Genomic DNA, 24,783 nt, shown 5'->3' with positions numbered 1-24,783 from the left:
TCGGCAAGACCCTCCTGGAACGCAACAAGGAGCTGGAGGACTCCCTACAACAGATGTACATCAACAATGACGAACACGTACAAGAGATAGAGGTATGCTGGCCCCACATATTGTAACTCTGCTAGTGCACGTCTCAGCTAATTATTGTCAAACATGAAGCACTCGGAAGAAAAATAAAAAAACTCAAGTTTCTTTAAATCCTAGTTACCTCAGAAGCATTTGCATTCATATATTCTAATCATCCACGGCCCATTTTAAATACTTTCAGTCATATAGTATGTCATAGTATAGTATGTCATACAAAGTCATAGTATAGTATGTCATACAAAGTCATAGTATAGTATGTCATACAAAGTCACAGTATATTATGTCCTAAAAGTTATTAGTACAGTATGTCATGAAAGGACATGAAAAGTCATAGTACAGTATGTCATAAAAAGTCATAGTATAGTATTTCATTAAAGGACATACTATGGCTTTTAATGACATACTACAGTATATTATTATACTGTAGTATGTCATAAAAAGTCTAAAAAAGTCATAGTATAGTATGTCATAAAAAAATCAAAGTCATAGTATGTCATGAAAAGACAAAGTCAAACTATAGTAAGTTGAAAAAAGTCATAGTAAAGTATTTCGAAAAAAGTAATAAAGTCATGGTACACCTCGCAAAAGGTAATAAAAAAGTCATAGTATAGTATGTTGTCCTAGTATTGATAAAAAAAAAAAAAAAAGTCATGAAAAGTCATGGTATAGTCTGTTGAAAAAAGTGATTAAAAAAAAGTCATAGTATTGTATGTCGAAAAGTGATTAAAAAGTCGTAGTATAGTAGTCCTATCATAGTATTTAAAAAAAATAAAAGTCATGAAAAGTCATAGTATTGTATGTCGAAAAAATCATAGTACAGGATATAATAAAAAACATAAAAAGTCATGGTATAGGATATAAAAAAAAAACCATAAAAAGTCATGGTATAGGATATAAAAAAAACATAAGTCATGGTATAGGATATAAAAAAAAATAAAAAGTCATGGTATAGGATATTAAAAAAAAACATAAAAAGTCATGGTATAGGATATAAAAAAAAAAAACATAAAAAGTCATAGTATAGGATATAAAAAAAAAAAAAAAAGTCATGGTATAGGATATAAAAAAAAACATAAAAAGTCATGGTATAGGATTAAAAAAAAACATAAAAAGTCATGGTATAGGATTAAAAAAAACATAAAAAGTCATGGTATAGGATATAAAAAAAAAAAAAAATAAAAAGTCATGGTATAGGATTAAAAAAAAAAAAAAAGTCATGGTATAGGATATAAAAAAAAAAACATAAAAAGTCATGGTATAGGATTAAAAAAAAACATAAAAAGTCATGGTATAGGATATAAAAAAAAAACATAAAAAGTCATGGTATAGGATATAAAAAAAAAACATAAAGTCATGGTATAGGATATAAAAAAAACATAAAAATTCATGGTATAGTCTGTCGAAAAAAAGTGATACAAAAATATTAGTAAAATAGAAAAACGTCATAGTATAGTATGTCGAAAAAAGTCACAGTATACTATGTTGCAGTAGCAGTTTTTGGCGCGGGCAAACCAGGCAGCCACCCAGGGCAGCATTTTTTCATGACACATGGGGGGGTGGCACGAGAACTTTAAAAAGAAAAGCAGTTTTCTGTTATCTATCATTTCACTGTGTGGTGAATTGGCAAATAAATAAATATACACTATATATTGTATATACAAAATTCTGCTGGGGGGGGGCGCTCGAAGGGGGTCTCACCCTGGGTGTAATTCAATGTAGAACAGCCACTGCTATGTCAAAAAAGTCATAATATTGTATGTTGAAAAAAAAGTGGAAAAAGTCCTAGTATAGTATGAGGGGAATAAAGTCCTAGTATGTTATTTCGAAAAAAAATCATAGTATAGTTAAGGTGACCAGACGTCCCGAAAAATTTGGGACAGTCCCGAAATCCAAGCAGTTGTCCCGAATCCTGCCCTAATTGTCCCGAAAATTAGAGCAAAGTCTCAAAAGCAGACTCTCGAGTATTTTTTTTCTTTTTCTTTTGACTCTCGAGTAGTTCTAGTCTGATAGAACATTAAAAACTTCAGGCTTCCGACTTCAGGCTCCATGCTAGCAGCAAACTACATATAGCCACGTATATAGCCACGCTTTCCAAAAAAAACAATTCTTCATCTTGTTTAACATACAACTTTAATGAAACCTAGATTTTTTTAATGGTATATGTTTGTTTTTTTGACTCAAGTAGTTATAGTCCAATACCAAAAAAAAATATATAGTATGTGGGGAAAAAAGTAAAAAAAGAAAAAGTCATAGCATACTATGTCAAAAATAGTGATTGTATAGTATGTCTAAAAATGACATAATCCAAATATGGTAGGTCATAAAAAGTAATGAAAAAGTCATAGGATAGTATGTCATTATTTTATATCATATGTCATGTGTTTTTTAACTGAATGTATTTTAGCGAACTAGTTTTGCTTCTCTGCTCGCTAGTGTTCTTTATCACACAACATGGTGGCCAGCCATTACAGTTGACTCAATATGTGGTTCGGTTTTATCAATCAAATTGGAATTTCAGTTTTTTCAAACTGAGATACTCCTCAGTGCACCCTCTGGGGTAAAAGTACACCCGGTTGGGAATCAGTGGGTTAGATGAACAACTGTAGATGTATTTAGTTACTTATCATTTTAACCTTAAACTTGTCTCCCTTGCAGTACCTGTCCAAGCAGTTGGAAATGTTGAGGGAGATGAACGAGCAGCATGCAAAGGTGTATGAACAGCTGGATGTCACTGCCCGAGAGCTGGAGATCACCAATGAGAAACTGGTACTGGAGAGCAAGGCCTCGCAGCAGAAAATAGACAGGTGATCATACACTGTCGAAAAATATGCAGACGTGTATAAAGTACTAGAGACCCATACTTGAGTAAAAGTACAAGTGCTCTATCAAAAAAGTGACTTGAGTAGAAGTAGAAGTGCTCTTTAAGCACCACACTTAAGTAGAAGTACTAAAGTATTCAACATTTTTTATACTTAAGTATTGCAAGTAGTTTATTTTAAAATCTACTACTCAAGTACTGAAAGTAAAAGTACAAGTATTGTGTTATTTAGTTATTATTAAAGAAGGCAGTCAAAAGTTTGAATATCATATTGTTTATATTATTTCAAATGTTTAGCCAAAGGAATTAACAAATATACATATATTATATTAAAAATAACAAATATTAAGAAATACTGAAATAAAATGTACAATTATCACACTGTGCAAGTAAAATGAACATCCTCTCCAGCACAGTAACGATTTAAGCCCCCCAAAACCAGCTAGTAACATGTGTGATGTAGCTACAGGAAAGTTAGCAAGCTAGCAACATCCAGATAAACTAGATCAGCTTCACATCACAGGGTCAGACAGACAGATAAACTAACAGCCTCACATCACAGGGTCAGACAGACAGATAAACTAACAGCCTCACTTCACAGGGTCAGACAGACAGATAAACTAACAGCCTCACTTCACAGGGTCAGACAGACAGATAAACTAACAGCCTCACTTCACAGGGTCAAACGGTAAACATTCAGTACTCACTGCAGACTGAAACAACTCAGGAATAGCTTCATCTGCTGCAACAACAGCTAAATAGAAAGAGTACAAACTTGCATCATCTCTGACTTGTGAACGGGCAACAGTAATGAAAAGAAACACGACGCGATCTCTGGGATTTCTTACGTAAATTACGTACGTAACTAACGTAGCTGTAACTACACACTGTAACCTACACAGTCTCCGTAGCGTGAGGAATTCACAACAGTAACGAGTAACGATGCAGCACATAAAACATGTATCGGAGTAAAAGTATTTAATTCATCGAAAATATGTGGAAGTAGGAGGAAAAAAAAATAATACTCCAGTAGAGTACAGATACAGCCTTTTAGTACTTAAGTAGAGTAGTGAAGTAGTTCTACTTCATTACTATCTGAAAATAGGTCTGTAACAAGAACGATACTCCACATTTTTACTGAAGCTAGAACAGTTGTGCGTTTAAAGGCACTCCCCTCCACCAGGGCAACTATAGAGGACTTAACATTTTTGCTCTCTTTAACCATTTCATAATCGGGGATCGAAGTTCTTTACAAATCACATTAGTGGTCTTAATGCCGAAGATCTCAGTGGCTGCCTCTGTTCATTTGAAATATGTCGTAACAGCGGCTCACTGTGGCTTTAGAGGAACGGTATGCTCGCCAAAGAGAGAATTAGGTCTCCGTAATAATGACGCAACGAGCACTGAACAAACATTTGTGGCTTGTGGGTGTGCACAGGTTGACGGGCACCATGGAGACCTTGCAGGGTCAGGTGGACAGCCTGAAAACTCGGGTGGAGGAGCTGCGGACTCTGGAGGAGCTGAGGGTCCGTCGAGAGAAGAAGGAACGGCGCAAGACTGTGCACTCCTTCCCCTGCCTCAAAGAGCTCTGCACCGCGCCAAGGTCACTAACTGTCCCGAGTTTCTTTTTCTAATGTACAGTACAGGCCAAAAGTTTGGACACACCTTCTCATTCTGTGGGTTTCTTTATTTTCACGTCTACTTACATTGTAGATTCTCACTGAAGGCATCAAAACTATGTATGAACACATGTGTAATTATGTACTTAATAAAAAAGTGTGAAATAACTGAAAACATGTCTTATATTTTAGATTCTTCAAAGTAGCCACCTTTTGCTTTTTTTGATAACTCTGCAAACCCTTGGTGTTCTCTCAATGAGCTTCATGAGGTAGTCACCTGAAATGGTTTTCACTTCACAGGTGTGCTTTGTCAGGGTTAATTAGTGGAATTTTTTCCCTTATTAATACAAAAAGCAAAGGGTGGCTACTTTTGAAGAATCTAAAATATAAGACATGTTTTAAGTTATTTCACACTTTTTTGTTAAGTACATGATTCCATATGTGTTCATTCATAGTTTTGATGCCTTCAGTGAGAATCTACAATGTAAATAGTCATGGAAATAAAAAGGAAACACATTGAATGAGAAGGTGTGTCCAAACTTTTGGCCTGTACTGTACAGTACGTGCACATTAGAAGAGAAACACGTTTCTGTCTTAACTGTCAAGTATGCTGTGCAGCGCAAACTGTGAAATCATGATTGGACGACTCAAAAAGCTCCCCGGTATGTGATTGTCATGATTGGATGACAATTGGCTGTCAGTTGGATCATACATCTTGCTATGGTAACACCAAAGCCCCCCCAAATGAAGCCCCATTAGTCGGAACCAGAGCACCTCAATGGCTGCGTCTGTGCCACGAGTCATCACTTTTGGATTTAAAAATGTCACGAAAAAAAAAAAAAAAAAAAAAAAGCTAACAGCTGAATGCATGATCTGCTCATCAAAAACGGATTGCTTGATTTGGGGCTTGACTTGTCTTAACTGGGGACTCGACTTGACATACATACGACTTGGACCATATGACTTGAGAATTACTTGGGACTTTTAAAAAAGATGACTTGGTCACAACACTGGGTTTTATATTGCCTTTTTAAAGAATGCCCAAATTGGTGCCCTAATTGTATGATTGTGCAGTTGTAAAGTATTTAACAAACTGTGCTTAAAGGAATACGCCACCGTTTGTTGAAATAGTGCTTATCACGGTCTACCCTGGCTGTAGATAGGTGGGCCAACGCTTTTTTTTTGTCTCAGTGCAACTAATTAGGTTGTTTTTTTGTCTTTTGTTGGATCACTTTTACTTACAACATGCTAACCGGCAACATAGGATTCCATTCACTATGCTAAGCTAACTAGCGCTGCCGGTGTTGCACCGGACTAAAACAATGCATGCACAAAAAATGCATTGGCCCACCTATCTCCAGCTAGAGGAGACCGTGATAAGCCCTATTTCAACAAACGGTGGCGTATCCCTTTTAAAAATTTCTACACGCTTAATAATGCACCTCGTCTTTCCATCAGGTATGAGGACGGTTTCCTGCTGGCCAACCCGGGCAGCGTGGACCTGGCTGAGAGACAGCCGGTGGATGAGGAGAACGAGCGCCTGAGAGACATCGTCTCGTCCCTGCGCTCAGCCGTGGCCGCCGAGCGCTCCCGGAGGGAGGGCGCCGAGCGCGAGTGCGCCGCGGTGCTGCAGGAGTTTGAGCGCCTGGAACAGCGTCTCTTAGGGGCCGAGGGCTGCCAGCTGCGCGTCCGGGAGCTCGAGGCCGAGCTCCAGGAGATGCAGCAGCTGAGGAAGTCCAGGCTCTGTCTGATCAGGGGCATGGAAGACGGCCTGGAGACGCTGCTCCGCAACGGGCCCGAGACGGACACCCCGGAGGAGGGCGTGGGTCTGGAGGAGGGAGGCGAAGGAGGCGCTGGAGAGGCAGGGGACACGGGGCAGCAGGGAGGCCCGGTGAGGAAAAGCTGCAGCGACACGGCCCTGAACGCCATCTCGGCCCGCGACGCCTCGGGCAGGCGCCAAGGCAGCTACGCCCAGCACGCCAATGGCGTGCGCAAGCGCGGCATGAGCATCCTGCGGGAGGTGGACGAGCAGTACCACGCCCTGCTGGAGAAGTACGAGGAGCTGCTGGGAAAGTGCCGGCGCCACGAGGAGAGCCTGTGCCACGCCGGGGTGCAGACCTCCCGGCCCGTCTCCAGAGACCCCTCCATGAAGGAGTACAGCATGGTCTGCGCGGGGCCTTCGACATCATCGGGTGCCGTTGCCACCCCTCCCACGCCCCCCCAAACTCCCTCCACCCCAGAGGCCCTGGAGGGGATCAGCAGGCAGGTGGAGCAGGTGGATAAACGTCTCAGCCAGAACACGCCGGAGTACAAGGCCCTGTTCAAAGAGATCTTCTCCCGCCTGCAGAAGACCAAGTGCGACATTAAATCCACCAAGAGCAAAAAGAGTAACAAATGAGCAGGAGATACTACACGCACCGGAAACAGTGACCGCACACAATATATTTAATTTACCTCACTGTTTTTGAAGGCTTCTTGTCTTACATTTGACCACCCATGACTTAAAGGAACACGCCGACTTATTGGGACTTCAGCTTATTCACCGTTATCCCCCAGAGTTAGATAAGTCCATACATACCCTTCTCATCTTCTTGCGTGTTGTAACTCTGTCTGACTCCCCCTACCGCTAGCCTAGCGTAGCTCAGATGCTGGAGGTAACCGGTTCCAACTAGCCTGCTGCTCCCAATAAGTGACAAAATAACGCCAACATGTTCCTATTTACATGTTGTGATTTGTATAGTCACAGCTTTTACAAATAAAAGGGTCACATGAGACACAGCCGTCTTCTAACCGTATACATACTGGGAACTATATTCTCAGAAGGCAAAGCACTGCTACTTCTGCTACTTGGGCGGAGTGATTAGCGCGATACCAAGGGGGTAAACGTGCATCTGGAAAGCGTACCTTCAATGGGAAGATTGAAGGTACGCACGAAGTTAGCAACCCATTGACTCCCATTCATGTTGCCGTCACTTTGACAGCGAATAACTTTACATCTGAAGCGTTTAAAGACTCTATTTGTCCATTGTTTATTTCTAAAGAAACACGACAATGTATAAAAGGCTCCATTACCTTGGGCCTCACGTTATGGCTCCGTAGCAGACGCTTTTGTAAAAATAGCCACGCGACTTTCTTTCACATAGTAGAGGAATTACCGTATAGTCAGTCGAAACTCGCAGGCAGTTTCGACTTAGATTAGCTGTTTAAGTTTAATTACTAATGTTAACTAACATTTTAGTTAGCAATAATTATTCTGCACTTATGTTATCTCCTTACATATACCTACGCTATCTGTCTCTGCAAGATTGGGAATGATTGAGATTTGTCTTGGCACAGCTACCAGAAGACTTACAACTTTCACATCTACGTCTTCAAGCTCAGTTGGAGGCTGCGCAGTAACGCTCAGCCATCACCGGAAAAGTGACTTCACTGGTGTCTGTAGAAATATATGGCGTAGCTGTGTCCATTCTTTTACTGTCTGGTCTATGCTCTCTACTCCTCACCACGGGGCTTCTCAGGTGCTGCGAGCAAATCACTCCGCCCAAGTAGCAGAAGTAGCAGTGCTTCGCCTGAGAATATAGTTCCCAGTATGTATACGGTTAGAAGACGGCTGTGTCTCATGTGACCTTGTTATTTGTACACCCTGTGACTATACAAATCACAACATGTAAATAGGAAAATGTTGGCGTTATTTTGTCACTTATTGGGAGCAGTAGGCTAGTTGGAGCCAGTTACCTCCAGGATCAGTGCTAAGCTAGGCTAGCGGAGGGTGAGTCAGACAGTTACAACACGCACGGAGATGGGTCGACGCCTGTAGTCATGGAGTTGGTTGATTAATGATGTATATTGTTAGCAGTGGATGGCTGATTAATCTACAAGTGAAATCTTATATTTCACTACATGGATGGAAGATTGTTGATGAAATGCCTTTTTCTGAGTGACTAATTAGAATGGAGGTTATTGTTTCTGTCCTTTGACAGTCTAGTGCGTGATGTCTTTCTAATTGAGATTTACTAATGCAGAAATAATTTAATTTTTTTTATTTTATTTATAGTGAACAATAATTAAGCCAAATAATTATTTATTTATTTTTTTTTAAAAAGGCAGCCACTGGCTTTGAAACTACTTATGGCATTGAAGCATGTAGCTGTCTAATAAACACTAAGTGCTAAATAAGTTTTAACACAGGAACTGAACTCTCACGCTTTTGACCAGCTTGAGGTCACTTAAAGATCTGAACGTGTAATTTGAATTTGTTGGATGCTACCAAATCCTTCAAGACAGTTGCCAAAGTGTATTGTGCATTAAGTGTTTCATGGTGATTAGTTTACTTAGATTAACAACTTCTAACTTGCGTAGTGAAGGAGATGGCGTCTGGTGGTTTTACAGCATGCAGGGCAATGATCTGTTTCAGGGATTAGTTTGATCACGTCAGACATGACAACAATCGGTTCTACGCTGCTGTGCTACCACGTTGTCAGTTCTTGTAGTAGGCCATTTAAAATGTTTTCTGTTGATTAAAAAAAAAAAATCCACCATGTTCTTTATTCCTGTTTGTGTTCACGGTTGCAACAAATCAAATTATACAGCATGTTGAATAAAACAACAGGACACATGCAGGCTCTGTCTGAACACTTTATTGTGAACACAGGAGATCAGTAATACAAGTAGCATACATTGAGTCAAACCCAAACCCACAGAGAAAAAAAAAAACCATCAGTCCGTGACACGAGCGCTTAATGAAGCTGCAGGAACGGACTTCATTCCCATACTTCTGGAGTGTATATCAAAAAAATAAAATAAAGACTTATGTCTGGGTGGGGCTGATGTCTCTGGTTTTAGAAGTCAATTACAGAAAACTTTTCACCTGACTGATGTTGAGCACATTAGTGCCACTGAGTCAGCGGGAGCAGCATGTGATTGTAAGAGACTGGAGGCACAGTCAGCATTGGAAAATTCTAAACTTGAGTAATACAAGGTGAGCGGTTTAACAGACCTTGGACACGCTGGAAATATGGCCTCGGGGACTCGAGAGGACACCATGTGACAAAGAACCATTACAACCTAAATACCCATCTTTACAGTTCTGATATTTAGACAGCTACAAGTACTGCAAAGAAAAAGATGTAAATAGAGCTAATATGATCGACACCAACACGTAATGGTTTAACAACTTGTCAAACCTGAAATAAAAAAAAAGGTGTTAAAAGTCCTTAGTCCCGACTCCCTGTCCTTGTATTACCTATTGTTTAAAAAAAACAGACTCACATGGTGGCCTGGCAAATATAATCTGAAGGCAAATGGCTTAATTAAGTTGACTTTCTTCCTATGGGTTCTTGTTAAGGCCACATGGCTGCTAACAAACCTGCCAAAATACCCTGATCAGGAGAGCAACAGCCACACCTACAGAGAGGGGTCACAAGGGGTTAGAGGTAATAATGTCCCCCCCGTTCTGTCAGCTGTAGGGTGCTAAATCATTTAAAAAAAGAGGTGGCCTAAATTCCAAATATTTAACCAAGACCCTGGTACAAATAATCGGCTCAGAGGCTTTAGGAGGGCTGTGTCCAGCAATGACCGTACAGTGGCTACGTACATACAGCACTACTGCTACCTGTACAATGCTTTCCAAGGCAGATCGCGGTAATTGTACAAAACAATCTGATAAGTGAAAAGGGGGAAGAAAAGAAAGCGCTAAAGGGCAGTGGGAATCACATAGTTTATCACTTTTCCAAGAGCAGTTAAACGACTAGATTTTTTTTTTACTTATTTTTTTTCCTTTTATAAACAAACCATTACAGTAAAATCTGGATTGTGCACATTGTTTGCTTTCTCCATTTCTAAGATGTAATACTTAACAGAAAAAGGCAGATGCAAACAAATGAAGCGTTAACGTTGGGAGGAATGATGAAGTGATCGGAATTTAGAAAAAGAACGTAAACTGTAAGAGCAGGTTGTCGATGGACGGAGAGAGCAAAAGCTTAAATCAACATGTAATCCAGACAGAAATAATGGAATGACAGCAGGGAAAAGAAAGAGGCAGAAGGCTGAGGAAGAGGTCAATGGAGGATGGCGAGAGGGGGTGGGGGGAAAATCAGTCTTTCCAATCTTTCTTGATAGTGAGGCACCAATCCCAGGAGAGATGATCGTGTTTGTCGTCATCGGTGAACTTGGACTTGATGGTGTAGGTGCCGCGGGTCAGCATCCCTTTGGGCGCCTCCTCCATGGTGGTGAGGAACTCGTATTCCTGGTTCGGTCTGGGGCCGTAGCTGCCGACCATGTAGTCCGACTTGTCAACTGGACGTTAGAGAGAGGCAAAGACAAGGGAGATGGAAGAAGCTTCTTGAGCACATCTTCAATTCCATTTGCAAAAAATACATTCATACAGATTTGACAGCAACAGAAATGCTGCCTGCTTATAAATATGAACCTATTCACTGAGAACAAGTCGGTCCCTCCAGAAAAACGTGATTATGCGATCGCATAATTCAATGTATAATCAGCCAAAGTCCGCATATTTATGCGTGGGCCGGATGTTTTCCAAATAGGCTGCACTTTGGCCGCATAAATTGCCGATTTCCGCGCAAAATATGCGGGGCTTGCTTCATTTCATAACCCCCGCATTTTCGTTGCAAAAAAGTCACATATCTTAGCATAAAGTTGAAAAATGTTGCGTTTACGGACAGATATTTAGAATTAGAATTTAGATTATGGTCGGGTTCGGGTCGGACTCGGTCACATCGGCGCGATAAGGCATTTGTTTTAAAATGGTGCTGCGGCTCCTTTTAAGAGAGCTCTCTCTGTGTGTGTGTGTGTGTGTGTGTGTGTGTGTGTGTGTGTGTGTGTGTGTGTGTGTGTGTGTGTGTGTGTGTGTGTGTGTGTTAAGTGGGCAGAAGACAGATCGAGAAAGAGGAAGCAGTCTCCGCTGGTTTTCTGATCACAGTCGGAAGCGAAGCGATCAGGAAAGGTTAACACATTGAACATTTTAACAGCTGATTAACGTGCGCTTGTTGCCCTGTGTGCGCTGATGCGCTCATCTGTTCACATTTCCGAATGCCTTCCTACAGTTGTTTAACAAAAGCGGGACTTCCACACAAACAAACGTAGCCTACATGTGTCATTAGTATGAGGAAAAAAAAAAATAAGATTTTAACTGTGTCGGGCTCGGACACAAATACCTTAATACTTGTCGGACGCGGGCCGGGCTTGGACAGAAAAATTTGGCCCGATCCGGACTCTAGCAGAAAGTTGAAAAATGTTGTGTTTACTTCACACAAGAGCAGCCATTTTCCCCTGTTGGGAACGTTATGAAGTGATGTAATTACGCGACGTGAACGTCATCGAAAAGCAGGGTGTTGGGGGAAAATCACTTTTTTTTTCTTTTTCATCAAACCGCAGTTTTCGCAAGTTCCCGCAATTTCATCACATAAAATTGCATAAATATCCTGCATATTCCATCGCAGTTTTTAAGAAAACGTGGCGCATAATCATGTATTTTTGCCAGCAACAATCACAAAAAAAAAAAATTTTAAATTCTGGAAGGACTGATAGGTAAAGCATACAATCTCCACAAACCTAAACATACAGTACGACCTGCAGCTTAATCATTCCAACAAGAACATGTAGGGTCTTTTTAAACAAGGCTGTCATTTTGGAAAATATGCTATAAGCTAAGCTAACCGGCTGCAGCTTGATATTTTCTGTACAGACATGAATAGTATCGATCTCGTCATCCAAAGGTCTTATTCTCACAGGACGTTTTTTCAACCTGGACCCTATTTTCCCATGTTTTTATGTCTAAGTGACTGATGGGAACAACAATCTTTGAAACTGGTCCAGTATTAAGCAAGATCGCTGCAGTCTGCAGCTGTGAAACAAGCTACAATGTAAGGCGCAATCGTAAAGCTTGTATTTACCTTCACAAAAGTGCTCGTTTTGCCACTGACAGACTCAGATTAATATTCCAAGTGTCTGACAACATTATGGAAAGGATTTCTAAGGAGGTCGACCTTTCTGTTAAAGAGTAAGATCCTTTTAACATAAAAACATCCGTGAAATTGTGTTCGCTAAACCCACCAGACTTTATGTAAATAAACAGTAATTTTAGCATCGTAAAATACACTTCATTCAAACTCAACAGAAACTAAGTAAAACTATGAAAAGACGTTTTGGGTCCTCTTTCCACTTTTCCAACCATCACAACTTTAGTTTTGGTTGAAATAAACTGCTTTTTTTTTAAATGTAGTCTGGTGGGTTTAGCGCTAGCGACTTCAGAGCTGTTTCTGGTTAAACAAAAAAGGGCTCAAAGAGGTTTTTAAAAAGGTCTATCTGTGAAGGGATCCTTTCTATAATGTTGTCAGACACAGAATATAAATCTGAGTCCGTCTGTGGCAAAACGAGCACTTTTGTGAAGGTAAAGACAAGCTGGACAATTGCCCTATTAACATGACTCTGAAGAAGATGTAACTGTACATCGAAACGTTAGTCACTGTTATGCACCTTAAAAAATTTAAAAACTATAAAGTAAGAAGACATCTGTGTTGCACCGGATTGTTGTGGATTGCAGAAGCGCAGAAAACCTTGTCTTTTTCACTTGAATACATTGTAGCTTGTTTTGCCGCTGCAGACTGCAGTGTTCTCGCCTAATACTGCACCAATGCCAAAGATTGTTGTTCCCATCAGTCACTTAGACACAAAAACATAGGACAATAAAGATCCAGGTTGAAAGAAAAAAAACAACACTGTAGTTACCCTTAAAGTCATAGAAAGAAAGCCAATATGCATATTTCCCAAAAATTTTGAATTATTCTTTTAAGTCAGAGGATGCTGCTTTACATGACATTTCCACTTGAAATCCAATTTAGGAATTGCAGAGGATAAATGAAAAATAACAGGGTCAGCCTTACGTTTTACTCCTTTCCTGAAGGTTTGCTGAGTGTACTTCAGGCCTGACACAATTTCCTTGTTGACCTGCAAAAATAAACATGCAATCACATCCTGCTCAACAGTTCCCCAGAGACAAAACAAAGACAGCTCACACTGCAGCTGCAGTAACATCATCACAACTCCGACAGCCTGAGATAACAAACAGAGAGGAATCCTGGGTTTGACAAAGACCAGACTCACTCACCTTGAAGTTGATCTTTATTCTGTATTCGACTCCCTCCTTCAGCACAAATGGGTTCTTCTTGAAGTTTTCCAGGTCTCCTGGAAGGGAAAGCAGCACAGCATGAAAAGAAAAGTCAAGCAAGAGTGAAGACTGTCCAGATATATACTTCAAGAGCAGTTTGGAACAGCATGAACGCGTCTAAAACATATAAATTAAGTTTAATACACATGTAGGGATTTTATGGTTACGTTTTACTGGAGGAAAAGAAATCCCATTCTCAAAAGCAAAGTTGTATTTGGATTTCTCAACACGCTGTAGTAATGATCCTGGCCACCAGGTGGCACAGTGAGCCAAGCTCCGTTGCTCTGTTGGAGCTCTGTGACCAGGAAATGGCTCATTAACCCACTTACACAGGATTCATGTCATTACTAATGCCATTTGTACACAAGGACGGGAGTGATTACAGTTTATAATTAATGTTACTACGAGCCAATTCTTCCACTGTGTCTGCTGCGAGGACAGACAGCGCCTACATGTGGGCTTCTGTCAATCTTTCACATGGTAAAAGATACATGATCCCATGTTCACTGTAAAAAGCTGCTGTTGGGTTTTGTCCCGATCCCAGCCTCACACAGACCACGTGTGTGTGCGCCACTTACCCAACAGGTCAAGGACTAGAGGGCCCGGGGCCGTTTCACATAACAGAGTCATTCGCGTCACCTGGACGTTGGGGGCACTGGGATCTTTGAGAGGGAGAGAGAGGGGGGAGAGAGAGAGAGAGAGAGAGAGAACAAATACAAAATTAGGATCAATTCAGAGAGACTGTTTTGCTTATGCTTGTCGTTAGAAAAGTTGCTGAGGGGGATCACCAACCTGCAACCACAGCGACGTTGCCCAGCAGTGTCTCCTTGTACTTGCGCAGGCTTTCATCATCCTGGTCCAGCGCCTGGATCTCCTGTAAGCTCTTCTGGGCGGGAGGTTTGTAGTTGACGGAGCTTTCGTCAGACTCGTTGGCTGCTGCGAGCGCGGCCAGCTGCTCTGGTGTAGGCTCCTGCTCTGCCATGGTCTGCTAATAACAGCAAGAGAGTGACAGCAGAGAGGTTAGAGAGCAGTGAAAATAAAGTAACAAGGACTGGCAGCAGGACTCCACACAACAGACCGCTTACCCTTTTACTCTCTACTTTTGCTGTAATGAAATTGGACCTACAACCCCTGGTTAATTGACATCCGGCTGCTGGATGATTGTTACGGATTACTTATCCAGGAGGGAAACCTCACTGAACTTTGACCTTTGTAAAGCAGCAGTTCATGTAGAAAGAAGCGCCACAAATCACATACTTTCTCTTAAAACACTATTTCCTAAATCCGATCTGATCACAAGTGGACCCACTTTTCACCAACCACATATGTCCCAAACATTCTGACAAGGACAAATCAGGAGAATATTTATCTTGTTTGTGACCAGTTTCTGTCTCAGGGACAAACTCTTGCGTGACCTGGCAACACAGATACACAAATGTTAACTAGGAGAACGGCCTAATAAAACTTATTTGGTTAATGCTAAATATGGCTTTTATCGGTGTACATATCTAATGTTTGCAAAAGAAAATAATACATTATGCAAATACATCTTTTCATCCATGCACGCACACAACGATCGCTACACTTTTAAATGAGGCCACTCCCATTTAGGAGACAGGAAGTGTGTACTGTTTCATACCATTGGTACAGGCCCCGGTGCCCGTCAGTAGACAAGCACAAAGACTGTAGGCAGCACTTTTTCATTAGTCATCGCAAGTTTCTAATGTATGTATGATTTATGTGAGAGTAACAACTGACACACACACACACACACACACACACACACACACACACACACACACACACACACACACACACACACACACACACACACACACACACACACACAGTGTATGTACATGTTTATTTGCATATAGAGCGGGGAAGGGAGATCCAATCTGAAGTGGTCACTCAAGACGCATTTGGAGACACATTCCTACATACCTAATTAGAGCTGCCCACTAGTGATCGGACCGCTCTTATAGGATTTTAATACCATGTGAAAATGGGGCCTTACTCTTTGTTTGCCGTTTATTTTCCCTGATATTTTCAGTGTGATTTGCTTAAGTTCGGAGATACTGCCAATAGGTGGAGCATCGCGGAAGTATGAAAATGTTTTAAAACACAGCGACAACTCTTAACCTTGTCACACAGATGGACGAGGTTAAGGATGACGAACCACAGACCACAGATAGCAGGCTCACTTCACGACAAAGGATTTCTCGGTAAAATGAAGTGTTTACAACAAGCTCTGTGTGGATCATCAAGGCCAACATTACCCGGTATCATTATTTTTGGCGAGAGACGAGGCCGTTTTATTGCGTTTTATGCTTAGACCTAACTGTATGTGAGCACACACACACACACACACACAAAAAAAAAACACGACCAGAGACGTGAGCCAGGACACGTGTCCATCTGGCCCGCTCCACAGCGGTGACATACAGCACAGGATGGTGGTCTAAAAGCGGATTATTATCGGAGCTCCAGGCTTCTTCCCTCACTCGTCTCTCCTCCACCACAGACTGCTGGCAGACAACAGAAAAACAGCAGTGCTAAATGGGGCCATCTACACCCAGCTGCACCATCACAGCTGATTAGAAGGGAGGACGCGGATCCTGAGCAGGGAATGGCACGACAACATAGTGAGATCATCTTCATTTTTGTGAGAACATAGGAGGTGCAACAAAACTCAATTGTTGCTCATAAAATGCAGTGGGGGGAAAAAAAAACAAACATCTGGTGCACATATGCCGGGCGCAGCCATACAACGCTGATCAACACCTGCAACAGCCAAGCGGCAGCTGGAGAACGGTGCTCTCGTAACACTTGTTCTGTGTGGTCGGTTCTCCTCTCGTTCTCCCTGCAGTCCACAACAACACACTAATCGGTCTACTGGGGTTTCAGCTGTTTTCATAGCAGCTTGCAAAATGCCAAGTACGTGCTTGTCAATAAAGTTGAGTTCTTATTTCCTGAAACAGGCAGAAATAAGCGGCTATAAATGTGCTATTAGGAGAACTGATACTACTTCGTAATGTCAAACATAGCAGTGGGGTCAGTCAATCTGACTTTTCTTTTTCTGGCCACTGCGAAAACATTCCTCTCAGTCAACAGGCAACTACGCCCACAAACTGCTCATCCTAAATGTTTTGACATTTGCATGTTGAAAGAACCCAACTTCCTGTATTTAAGTATATTCAACTGAGCAGAAACCAGAGCCGTCATACTTTAAAAAGTGGATGCATCTCTCTGAAAAATGTAAAATTATGTTAAGGGGCTGAAACAGCACCAAGTCAAATCAATGTTTGAATGTCGATAATCTGTGTACAGAAAAATCAACTACCCTAAAGTGAAAGAGGAAGACGTGGGTGATAAACTGCTTCTCCATTTAAGTCCAATTAAACTATACTTCTTGTCAGTGTAAATAATCCCTTCGTATTGGCTGGCTCGGTTTTGTTTACGGTTGCAAATCAGTGCTAACGGGTGAGTTAAAAAGGTCCTCATAAAATCAACACAGGCAAGCTAACAAATCAGACAAATGCAAACAGGCTTCAACATGGTGAACCCAGGTGGATCATCTGGGTAAAAGTAAAAGTAATACCCAAAACACAATTTACAATCTGAAGAACCACAGTAAATCACAGACGCTCCCTGCAACACCACAAAAACCGGTGTGTCACTCTGCCTGTCTAATGCTCTTCTGTCTGCCATTTGCAATTGTGTATTAGCCAAGCAGGAACTGAGAACACAGCACCGTTTTTTTTCTCCTTTCCAAATGGGGCCTCTCTGAGCTCCCACTAAAGCACAAATTCCTTTTCTGCCAATAGCAGGTCAGCTGTGTGTTGAGTGTTTCTGGTCGGAGGGAATGAGGGAGAGGAGTCATGTTGCATGGAGGGGGGGAGAGAGAGAGAGAGAGAGAGAGAAAGAGAGACAGGAAAAAGCTGATAACAGTGGTGCTGTCACTTTCTTGAAGTATCGATAGTTTGTTTTTTCTTACTTCCTCTAGTCTCCTGCAGAAAGTTGCACAGTGACTGCAGTGTACCAAACTGTTACAGAGGAGGAAGGGATGGGTTCTTTTAGACATACGTTGGGTAGAGAGCTGCACTATACTTGAGCAACAGCTCACGACAGGTCGCGGTACGCGGTTAGGCCCAACGCGAAATGGCGGGATGGCAGCGTGTGTGCAGATGAACGGCTCCCCCGTGCCGTGGGACCAGCTACCAGTTTGTTAGTCTAACATTTTTTTCTCCGACACGGAGTGATGCTCATAGCGCCAAAGAATTTGAATCGTAGCCGTTGTATATGGCTGCAATCACAGTGTTTAATTTGAGCGAACCGTTTTATAAACACTTAGAGTCCCAAGACATGTAGGAGGCTTCTGCTACATTTAAAGTCTATGGAGGACAAAGATGCAGGACATTTAACACAATGTTTTTTTCAAACTGCATGTCCATTGTGAGACTGGCAATGCTATAGGTGCAATGCTAAAGTGGTGGGCTACTCTTTTAAATGCTAGCACAACTGGATTTAAGAAATCCTCCGCTGTTTTTGACTTCATCGGGGACCCTGATAAAAATCTCTCTCTCTCTCTTCTTCACAGTGGAAGCATGTGGTGTTGGAGAAGAGTTGTGCAGCGTGTTTAATTTTGTTTAAACTATAAGTTTGCCAATTTCCGACTGAAATTTCAAGATTGCAAAGTTATTGTACAGCTGCTAGGGTTTCAACAACATTTGAGAACTTTTGCATCTTTATAGGCTTTTGCAGAAAATTGTTTATATTTCTTAAAAAAATAAAAATAAAAAAAAGAATAACTTTAGCATCAATATCAAATCCAGTGTTTCCTCTGTTGATTTGACCGTTGCGGCCCACCACGGTGTTAGAAATAGGGCTACATTGTTAGAGTGCATGTAGAGAAACGAAAAAGAGACGCTGTCCGGATGATAAGCCAGATGAGATTGTGCGTGTATGTCCTTGAGAACTGTAAGTTGTATAACTTATGTTGTCAGTTCATTTAAGCCTGGTCTTTTATTAGTCTATAGGTCTTGCAAATTTAAATTACGTTAACTGGTGATTTTTGTTGTTTGTTCTTCACCTGCGAGCTAAATTGCACGTGGCCCTTGAGTCGATATAATAGTGATTGCTCACGTTTGTATTTTAGGTTTTAGTCACACTGCATTAAGATAATGTAATTAATAGTGGGAATGCTTAGCCTATATGTCAAGATCAAAGTTGGCCTAGATTGAACTGTATTTTTTGAGTTACTATATATATAGTAACTCAAAAAATACAGTTCAATCACAACTGAAAATATGCGTCATTGTGTGGGTGAATAGAGGTAAATAAATATATTTGTTTGTGTTGCAACAAAGTGTCAGTTCCGTTTCATGTGGGTGTTTATTGTCCGGTTACTATTATAGAAAATATACGATTTCCTATTGAGGACAGAATGGGTAACGGGGACACTGAGTAGTTTGGACGATCAGAAACATAAGAACCAAAATAAATGCAGAAAACTATACTCAAGTTGCAAAACTACATTTTATGAAGCAGTTTTAATGGCATTTTAGGAGTTACAAACATTGTGCTGATTCATGCTGCATATCGGCTACAGTATATCATTGCTTAGTGTGCATTATCCAGTGCAGCTTCCCTGCAGTCTTTCCTTGTCAACTACATAGTTACCATCATATGCAGTAGCCAAGGAGGAAGAAACAGTTTATAAGTTGGTAATGCAATGTCTGCACACAGCCATATCACTCATAGATGCCATCTTAACAGAGTATGAAATTGTTGAATCAACTAATAAAAAAGGCCCATGCACTGCATAAAATGGATTAGTTTACTGACATAATAACCTTCATAATGATGCACATTCTTTCTAGCTAACTCTGCGGGTGTGGCTAACTGGCTACTCACTAATCTGAGAAGAAAAGGCCCTGTCATTGTTCAGCCTGCTGGGAGACAACACACAGGTCATGAGACCGTGCAAACAAACAGTGGACATGCCATTGGACCTCTTCACCTCGGTGTCCCAACCTTCACCCACACAGTCCTGCTTCCAGCGGTCTCCTACAGGAGGATAATCGCTTTGCTTGACAGGGCTAAGCAGCGCAGTTTTACAAACACATCAGGCTTGGCAGCCGCAGAAGGCTTGAGATTAGGCCTGTTCCTTAGCAACACGGCTGAGCTATGAGATTATATAAAGTGGGATTACGGCTAATGAGGCATTCAGGGACAGAAAAGTGTTTGGAGCTGTCACCGGTGACACACCGAAAGGATTCTCAGTCATTAGTGTCATCACACGTTACTGAAGATAATCGATCAACGAGCTCAATGAGGAATAGGGAAATTAGAGCTGGGCAATATATCGATATTATATTGATATTGTGATATGATAGATATCATCTTAGATTATGGATATCGTAATATGGCATACGTGGTGCGTTCGTGGTGCGAGCTAAAGATCTACATCTTCATGTAGAATTGTCTTTTGATGTATTGTATGAATTGTATGATGCCACTGATCATAGAGTGGATGCTACAGGTCAGGCTCGTCACAGGGAGGAACAACAACGTGGAAAAGGTGATAACGCAGCAGGCACATGTGGCAGCCAGACATTAGAAAATCCTCAAACCTAAAAAGGAGCTTTGTAGTTTTGCACAGTACATGCGCCTTTGATTATTTGAGATGTGCAAGTCTTACAGCTAATAATTCCTCTAAATTACGGTTACTCTGTACACATCATGCATTTACCTCAGAGACGGCAACAGGATATAAAATGCTGTTTCACTAACAGTAAGTGAAAATTGGCAGCCTTTGTGAAGTGACCTTTAGCTCTTGGCTTCACCTCCCTATTGAAGAAGTCACTCCGATATATGGCTGCTTTGATCTCCGGTCTTTGTTTAGTCTCTTTCATGCAACACCCAGTCTGCCAGAGACCTTTGCATTGGTCCCCCCCAATGTCCCTTTTATCCACACTTTAGTGTATCTTATCATGATGCTTTGACAAAAGCTGATCAAGTAGGGCACCTGGGTAGCTCACCTGGTACAGCAGGCACCCATATATAGAGATTTACTCCTCGACGCAGCGGCCGCAGGTTCGACTCTGCCCTGCGGTTCTTTGCTGCATGTCATTCGCCCTGTCTCTCCCCTTGCATGTCTTCAGCTGTCCTGTGTGAATAAAGGCCTAAAAATGCCCAAATAATTATCTAAAAAATAATAAGTAAAAGCTGATCAAGTATAGGTGAGACGCCTACACTTGATCAGCCGTTTTTTCCTCACAGAATAATTGATTGAAGCCTTTATACTTGATATAGTGACTAAGTAGCAGCCGTAGTAATTTTAGTTTAGCAAGGTTGCTTTGCATGTCAGACTGCCACCAGACCTTTTTAATCTGACATGAAAATGACTGCAAACTTCCTTTTTCAGGCCAAATGATTCATATCCGACTGCGCGCTAAACCACGACGTACCAGTCTGAAGCACAACTCATCTTCTTAACACTCCACCTGTGAGGCTAACCCCACCTAATAATGTTTTAAAGATGCTATAATGATATTAATGCAAACAAAAAAAGTAAAAAATAAATAAAAAGAGCACTGGCTAGATGTGTCAGAAGATTAAAATCACACTGGGTCTGACCAAGATGAGGCTGTAGTGCAACACATACCAATGCTTTGAGGAAGTGTTACACCAACAGCTTCTGGCAGAGCTGATGCAATGCAGAGGAAACCAACTAACAGAAACAGAGAAGGGGGTGGAGATGAAAGTGATGCAAATTAGAGAAGGAATAGCATAGAAAACTCATTATGAGCTTGGCGTTAAGTGAAAAGCAATTGGCCAAGAGCCTTTTGGAAACACAAGATTTTGGTAACAAGATTTTGGAAAAACAAGGTTTGTAGGTAGGGATGTGACAATGCATTGTGTATCTGTAAAAAGATACAAGATTACAACTGGTTGAGATAAGATTTTTTTTTTTTTTAAACCCCCGCAATTTTTAAACAGCCTACGGCATTATCTACTTTTGATAATTTGTTTGACTTAAGATGTCCTTATGTCTTCTTAGTTTATTTATTTGAAGAGATTTTGTTTCCTATTTATTTAATCATTCATTTTGTATTTAAAATACAATTTCAATTGCACTTTTGATAAGAGGACACATCTGTTGTTTTGCACAGTTTATATAAATTAAGTAAGATTTAACCGCAGCTCATTCTGTTCTCACAATCGTGAGAAAATGTTATCGTAATTTAAAAAAATCGAATCACGAGTTGAGTTTATTGTTACATCCCTATTTGCAGGATATCCAAGGCAGAAACTGCTGTATTAGTAAAGAAGACTAATCTTCTCACAAAGAACATGAGCCACAGAGCTAAGTGGCCGTGTGAGAAAAAGAAACTAAACACGACTATCCCAGGAAGAACCAGAACAAATAGGAAGCTTTAAAAATAGCCGATGAGAAATCCCTGCGTGCAGCAGCAGCAGGAAGCTGCCAGTGAATGGGATAGCCAAGGTGCCAGCGGAAAGGTCAGGGCTTATTCCCAGAGTGGGGTCTGCCTCCCTGGACAACAGCCTCGGTGGAGGTGACACACTCTTCGCAATGAAGGATTACAGCTGTATGATGGCTACCTTCAAGGATGGCAACAACTAGAGATGGTCCGATACCGATAGCTCCGATACTGCCTAAAACGCTGGTATCGGTAAGTACTGGAATTTATGCACCAATCCGATACCACGTAATAAAGCCCTAAAGAAAATCTACGTTAAAGTAGTTATTTTTCCGTTATAATTGACTGTCAAACTGCATAATAAAAGAAAGTTCTGTGGCATTCATTGTTTGTGTTTGTTCCTGTTTCACAAAGAGTTTAACCTGAGCCAGACCGACAACAAAGATAGAAATAATATCACATACCACTATCCACATACAGGGATAGAAATATACAGTTGTTAAAACATAATAAAATATATGACACATTGGTATCGGATCGGTACTCGGTATCGGCCGAAATGTAAGTTCAGGTATCGGAATTGGTATCGGAGAGCAAAAAATGGTATCGGACCATCTCTAGCAACAACCTGATATTACAGGTGGTATAAAACGTGCAAATTTAACCAACCAAATACCAAAACAATTTGAGGTGAAAAGTAAAAAAAATAAAATAAAAAAAATGTATGGCCTTTATTAAATACTACCAACATTTCCCAGCATTGAAGCCCATCATTTCTGAGAGGATGTGCTTCTGAAGGCTGCTGATGAGGCTGAGGGAAGCCATGTTCTGCCTGAGAAAAAGAGGCTGATCATTACTAGCTCACACTGGTCTGTGTAGGGGAGGAGGGGGGGCTGGCTAGCATCCCAGCACCTATTCCCCTGTGACACTGAGCTGAAATAGAAGAGGCCACAGACATAATTTGTCACTACCATTGCATGCAGAAAAAAAAATGCATTTGAAAAAGATGTCTGTATTGGACCCCAAAATACTTGAATGAATCAAATAAGTTGAACCAAATGAACGGTCGCATTAATGAAGCTGTAACCAGCAGATAGAGTAGTTTGTCACTTCAAAACCAAAGACAGGATGTACACGTCTTCACTTTTTAAATTTACGATGTTTGCTGCACTCATTACTGTGAGCTGCTTGAGCTTGTACGGAGCATACATAGTAATGTCAGGGAAATGCATCCAATGAAAATGCTACATGCTGATTCTTTAGTGGTTTAATTCTTCCTCCTCGGGCCTGCACGAGATCAACCAGGTCAAACGAGAGAAACAGAAACTGCCAAATGAGACATCCGGCCCCTGCTGCAAGGCTGCAAAATTCTCAGTTTGAGAAGAAGCAAAATTAAGGCTGTGACCGAAATGTGTTCTAAAAGTTATCAAAGTCCTAGAAGGAAGGACTTAAGGCCATTAATCACACACATAAGGAAGGAAATGGAGGATTCGCGGTTTGCGTTATCTCTTTGAGAAATCACTTGAGAAATGACACTTAAGCACATTTGATCTCAGCAGATGTGATCTGTGTGTACTATGAAAGCCTTTAAAAAAGCCAAAATGGTGGCAGGTTTAAAAAGGTGTGAGCCCCCCCCCAGGCCAATTCAAGTTAAAAGTTCCAGGAAGTGGGAGGAAATGTTCCTCATGTGTCACACGACTGTCGAGCCATATACGCATATATATTAGTCCCCCTGAATAAACGTTGGTCTGCTAAGCAATGCCCCCACGTATTGTGTGAGTTTGGAACAATTAAAAAGGCGATGGATCATTGTTACCTAACGGCCAACACTGGCAGCTCAGATCAGGCTCAACACCCGGAAATGAACAACCAATGATTGATTGTACAGTCCTCACTGCCGCCGAATAACTTCTACCGTTCATGACTAAGCAATTCATTAAAGGACTGGGAGATGATACTCGACTACTAGGACTACAAGAAGATACATGTAGATTAAAAATGCAGAGTCCTGACTGCAGGAAGTTGCTCTTTGGTAAACAAATCCTTCCTTAAAAAAATACGTTCATGGGGTAACGTTAAGTTGCTAATACTTCCTTATCAAGTGGCGAAAAACTTGCTAACTAACTTAGCTACACCAAAGCACCTCAGAGATGTACGTTGTCTAGAACCATATCCACTGGGCTAAAGGAGTTATTAGAAGAGTTAAGCAAGTGTTTCTTAAACTCTTACCGTTATACCGCCGTAGGTTGGGACAGTCGCTTGTGAATGGTGGTGGTGGTGAGGATGAAGTGAAGCGGCGGAGGAAAATCTGAGCCAACGGCATCTAACCAGGCGAGACAAAGTCCGGTGTACTGCCTTCAAAATAAAAGCATCTTGTACTTTTTTCTTTTTAACTTACTTTTACATCTAGATTTTCCATCTATTTATGGTTATCTATGGTTATTTAGTTAACAACTAAATAATTTCCTTGAGGGGATCAATAAAGTATTCTGATTCTGAAATAGTAGGCATCGCTAAAGTAGACTAAAGTACAATACAGTAGTTAAAATGAGCTTCACCTTGATCAACTGCCAAATTAAAATGCTGCTAACGGAACAATAATAAGAATCCCCTATATATTTACCA

General features: G+C 41.0%; 2 protein-coding genes across 3 annotated transcripts in view; one reads left to right on the top strand and one right to left on the bottom strand.

Moving 5' to 3' along the window:
• Positions 1 to 6,987, top strand: part of cdr2l (cerebellar degeneration-related protein 2-like) — a 12,161-nt gene extending 5,174 nt beyond the window's left edge. The window contains exons 2-5 of the mRNA XM_028600020.1: positions 1 to 92; positions 2,743 to 2,891; positions 4,344 to 4,508; positions 5,983 to 6,987. The exon at positions 1 to 92 is cut by the window's left edge and continues 21 nt beyond it. Of these exons, the coding sequence (XP_028455821.1) occupies positions 1 to 92; positions 2,743 to 2,891; positions 4,344 to 4,508; positions 5,983 to 6,922 (1,346 nt within the window). The 3' untranslated portion in view covers positions 6,923 to 6,987. The remainder of the gene's footprint in view (positions 93 to 2,742; positions 2,892 to 4,343; positions 4,509 to 5,982) is intronic.
• Positions 6,988 to 9,145: 2,158 nt separating this feature from the next.
• arhgdia (Rho GDP dissociation inhibitor (GDI) alpha) lies at positions 9,146 to 24,495 on the bottom strand. Of its 2 annotated transcripts, none has more exons than XM_028600123.1 (6): positions 24,388 to 24,495; positions 14,504 to 14,699; positions 14,290 to 14,373; positions 13,652 to 13,728; positions 13,428 to 13,491; positions 9,146 to 10,818 (listed from the first exon to the last, which is right to left on the bottom strand). In XM_028600123.1, exons 2-6 carry the CDS (start codon positions 14,691 to 14,693, stop codon positions 10,616 to 10,618), a joined length of 618 nt encoding a protein of 205 aa, XP_028455924.1. In that variant the 5' UTR covers positions 14,694 to 14,699; positions 24,388 to 24,495; the 3' UTR covers positions 9,146 to 10,615. The 2 variants fall into 2 exon arrangements, with proteins under 2 accessions (XP_028455924.1, XP_028455925.1); XM_028600124.1 differs by having other exon boundaries at positions 14,504 to 14,696.
• Between the last annotated feature and the right edge of the window lie 288 nt (positions 24,496 to 24,783).

The sequence above is a fragment of the Perca flavescens genome, chromosome 15, assembly GCF_004354835.1.
Source record: "Perca flavescens isolate YP-PL-M2 chromosome 15, PFLA_1.0, whole genome shotgun sequence".
NCBI lineage: Eukaryota > Metazoa > Chordata > Actinopteri > Perciformes > Percidae > Perca > Perca flavescens.
The sequence above is the reverse complement of the archived record's forward strand: the minus strand, read 5'-3'. Positions and strand labels throughout refer to the sequence as shown.

What these genes read in the sequence shown, in the direction of transcription:
- arhgdia (XM_028600123.1), bottom strand. Translation starts at nt 14,693, where the DNA reads ATGGCAGAGCAGGAGCCTACACCAGAGCAGCTGGCCGCGCTCGCAGCA. An exon ending in CAACGTCGCTGTGGTTGCAG is followed by an intron (nt 14,374 to 14,503) that starts GTTGGTGATCCC and finishes TCCCTCTCAAAG; the next exon opens with ATCCCAGTGCCCCCAACGTC. An exon ending in GAATAAAGATCAACTTCAAG is followed by an intron (nt 13,492 to 13,651) that starts GTGAGTGAGTCT and finishes TTATTTTTGCAG; the next exon opens with GTCAACAAGGAAATTGTGTC.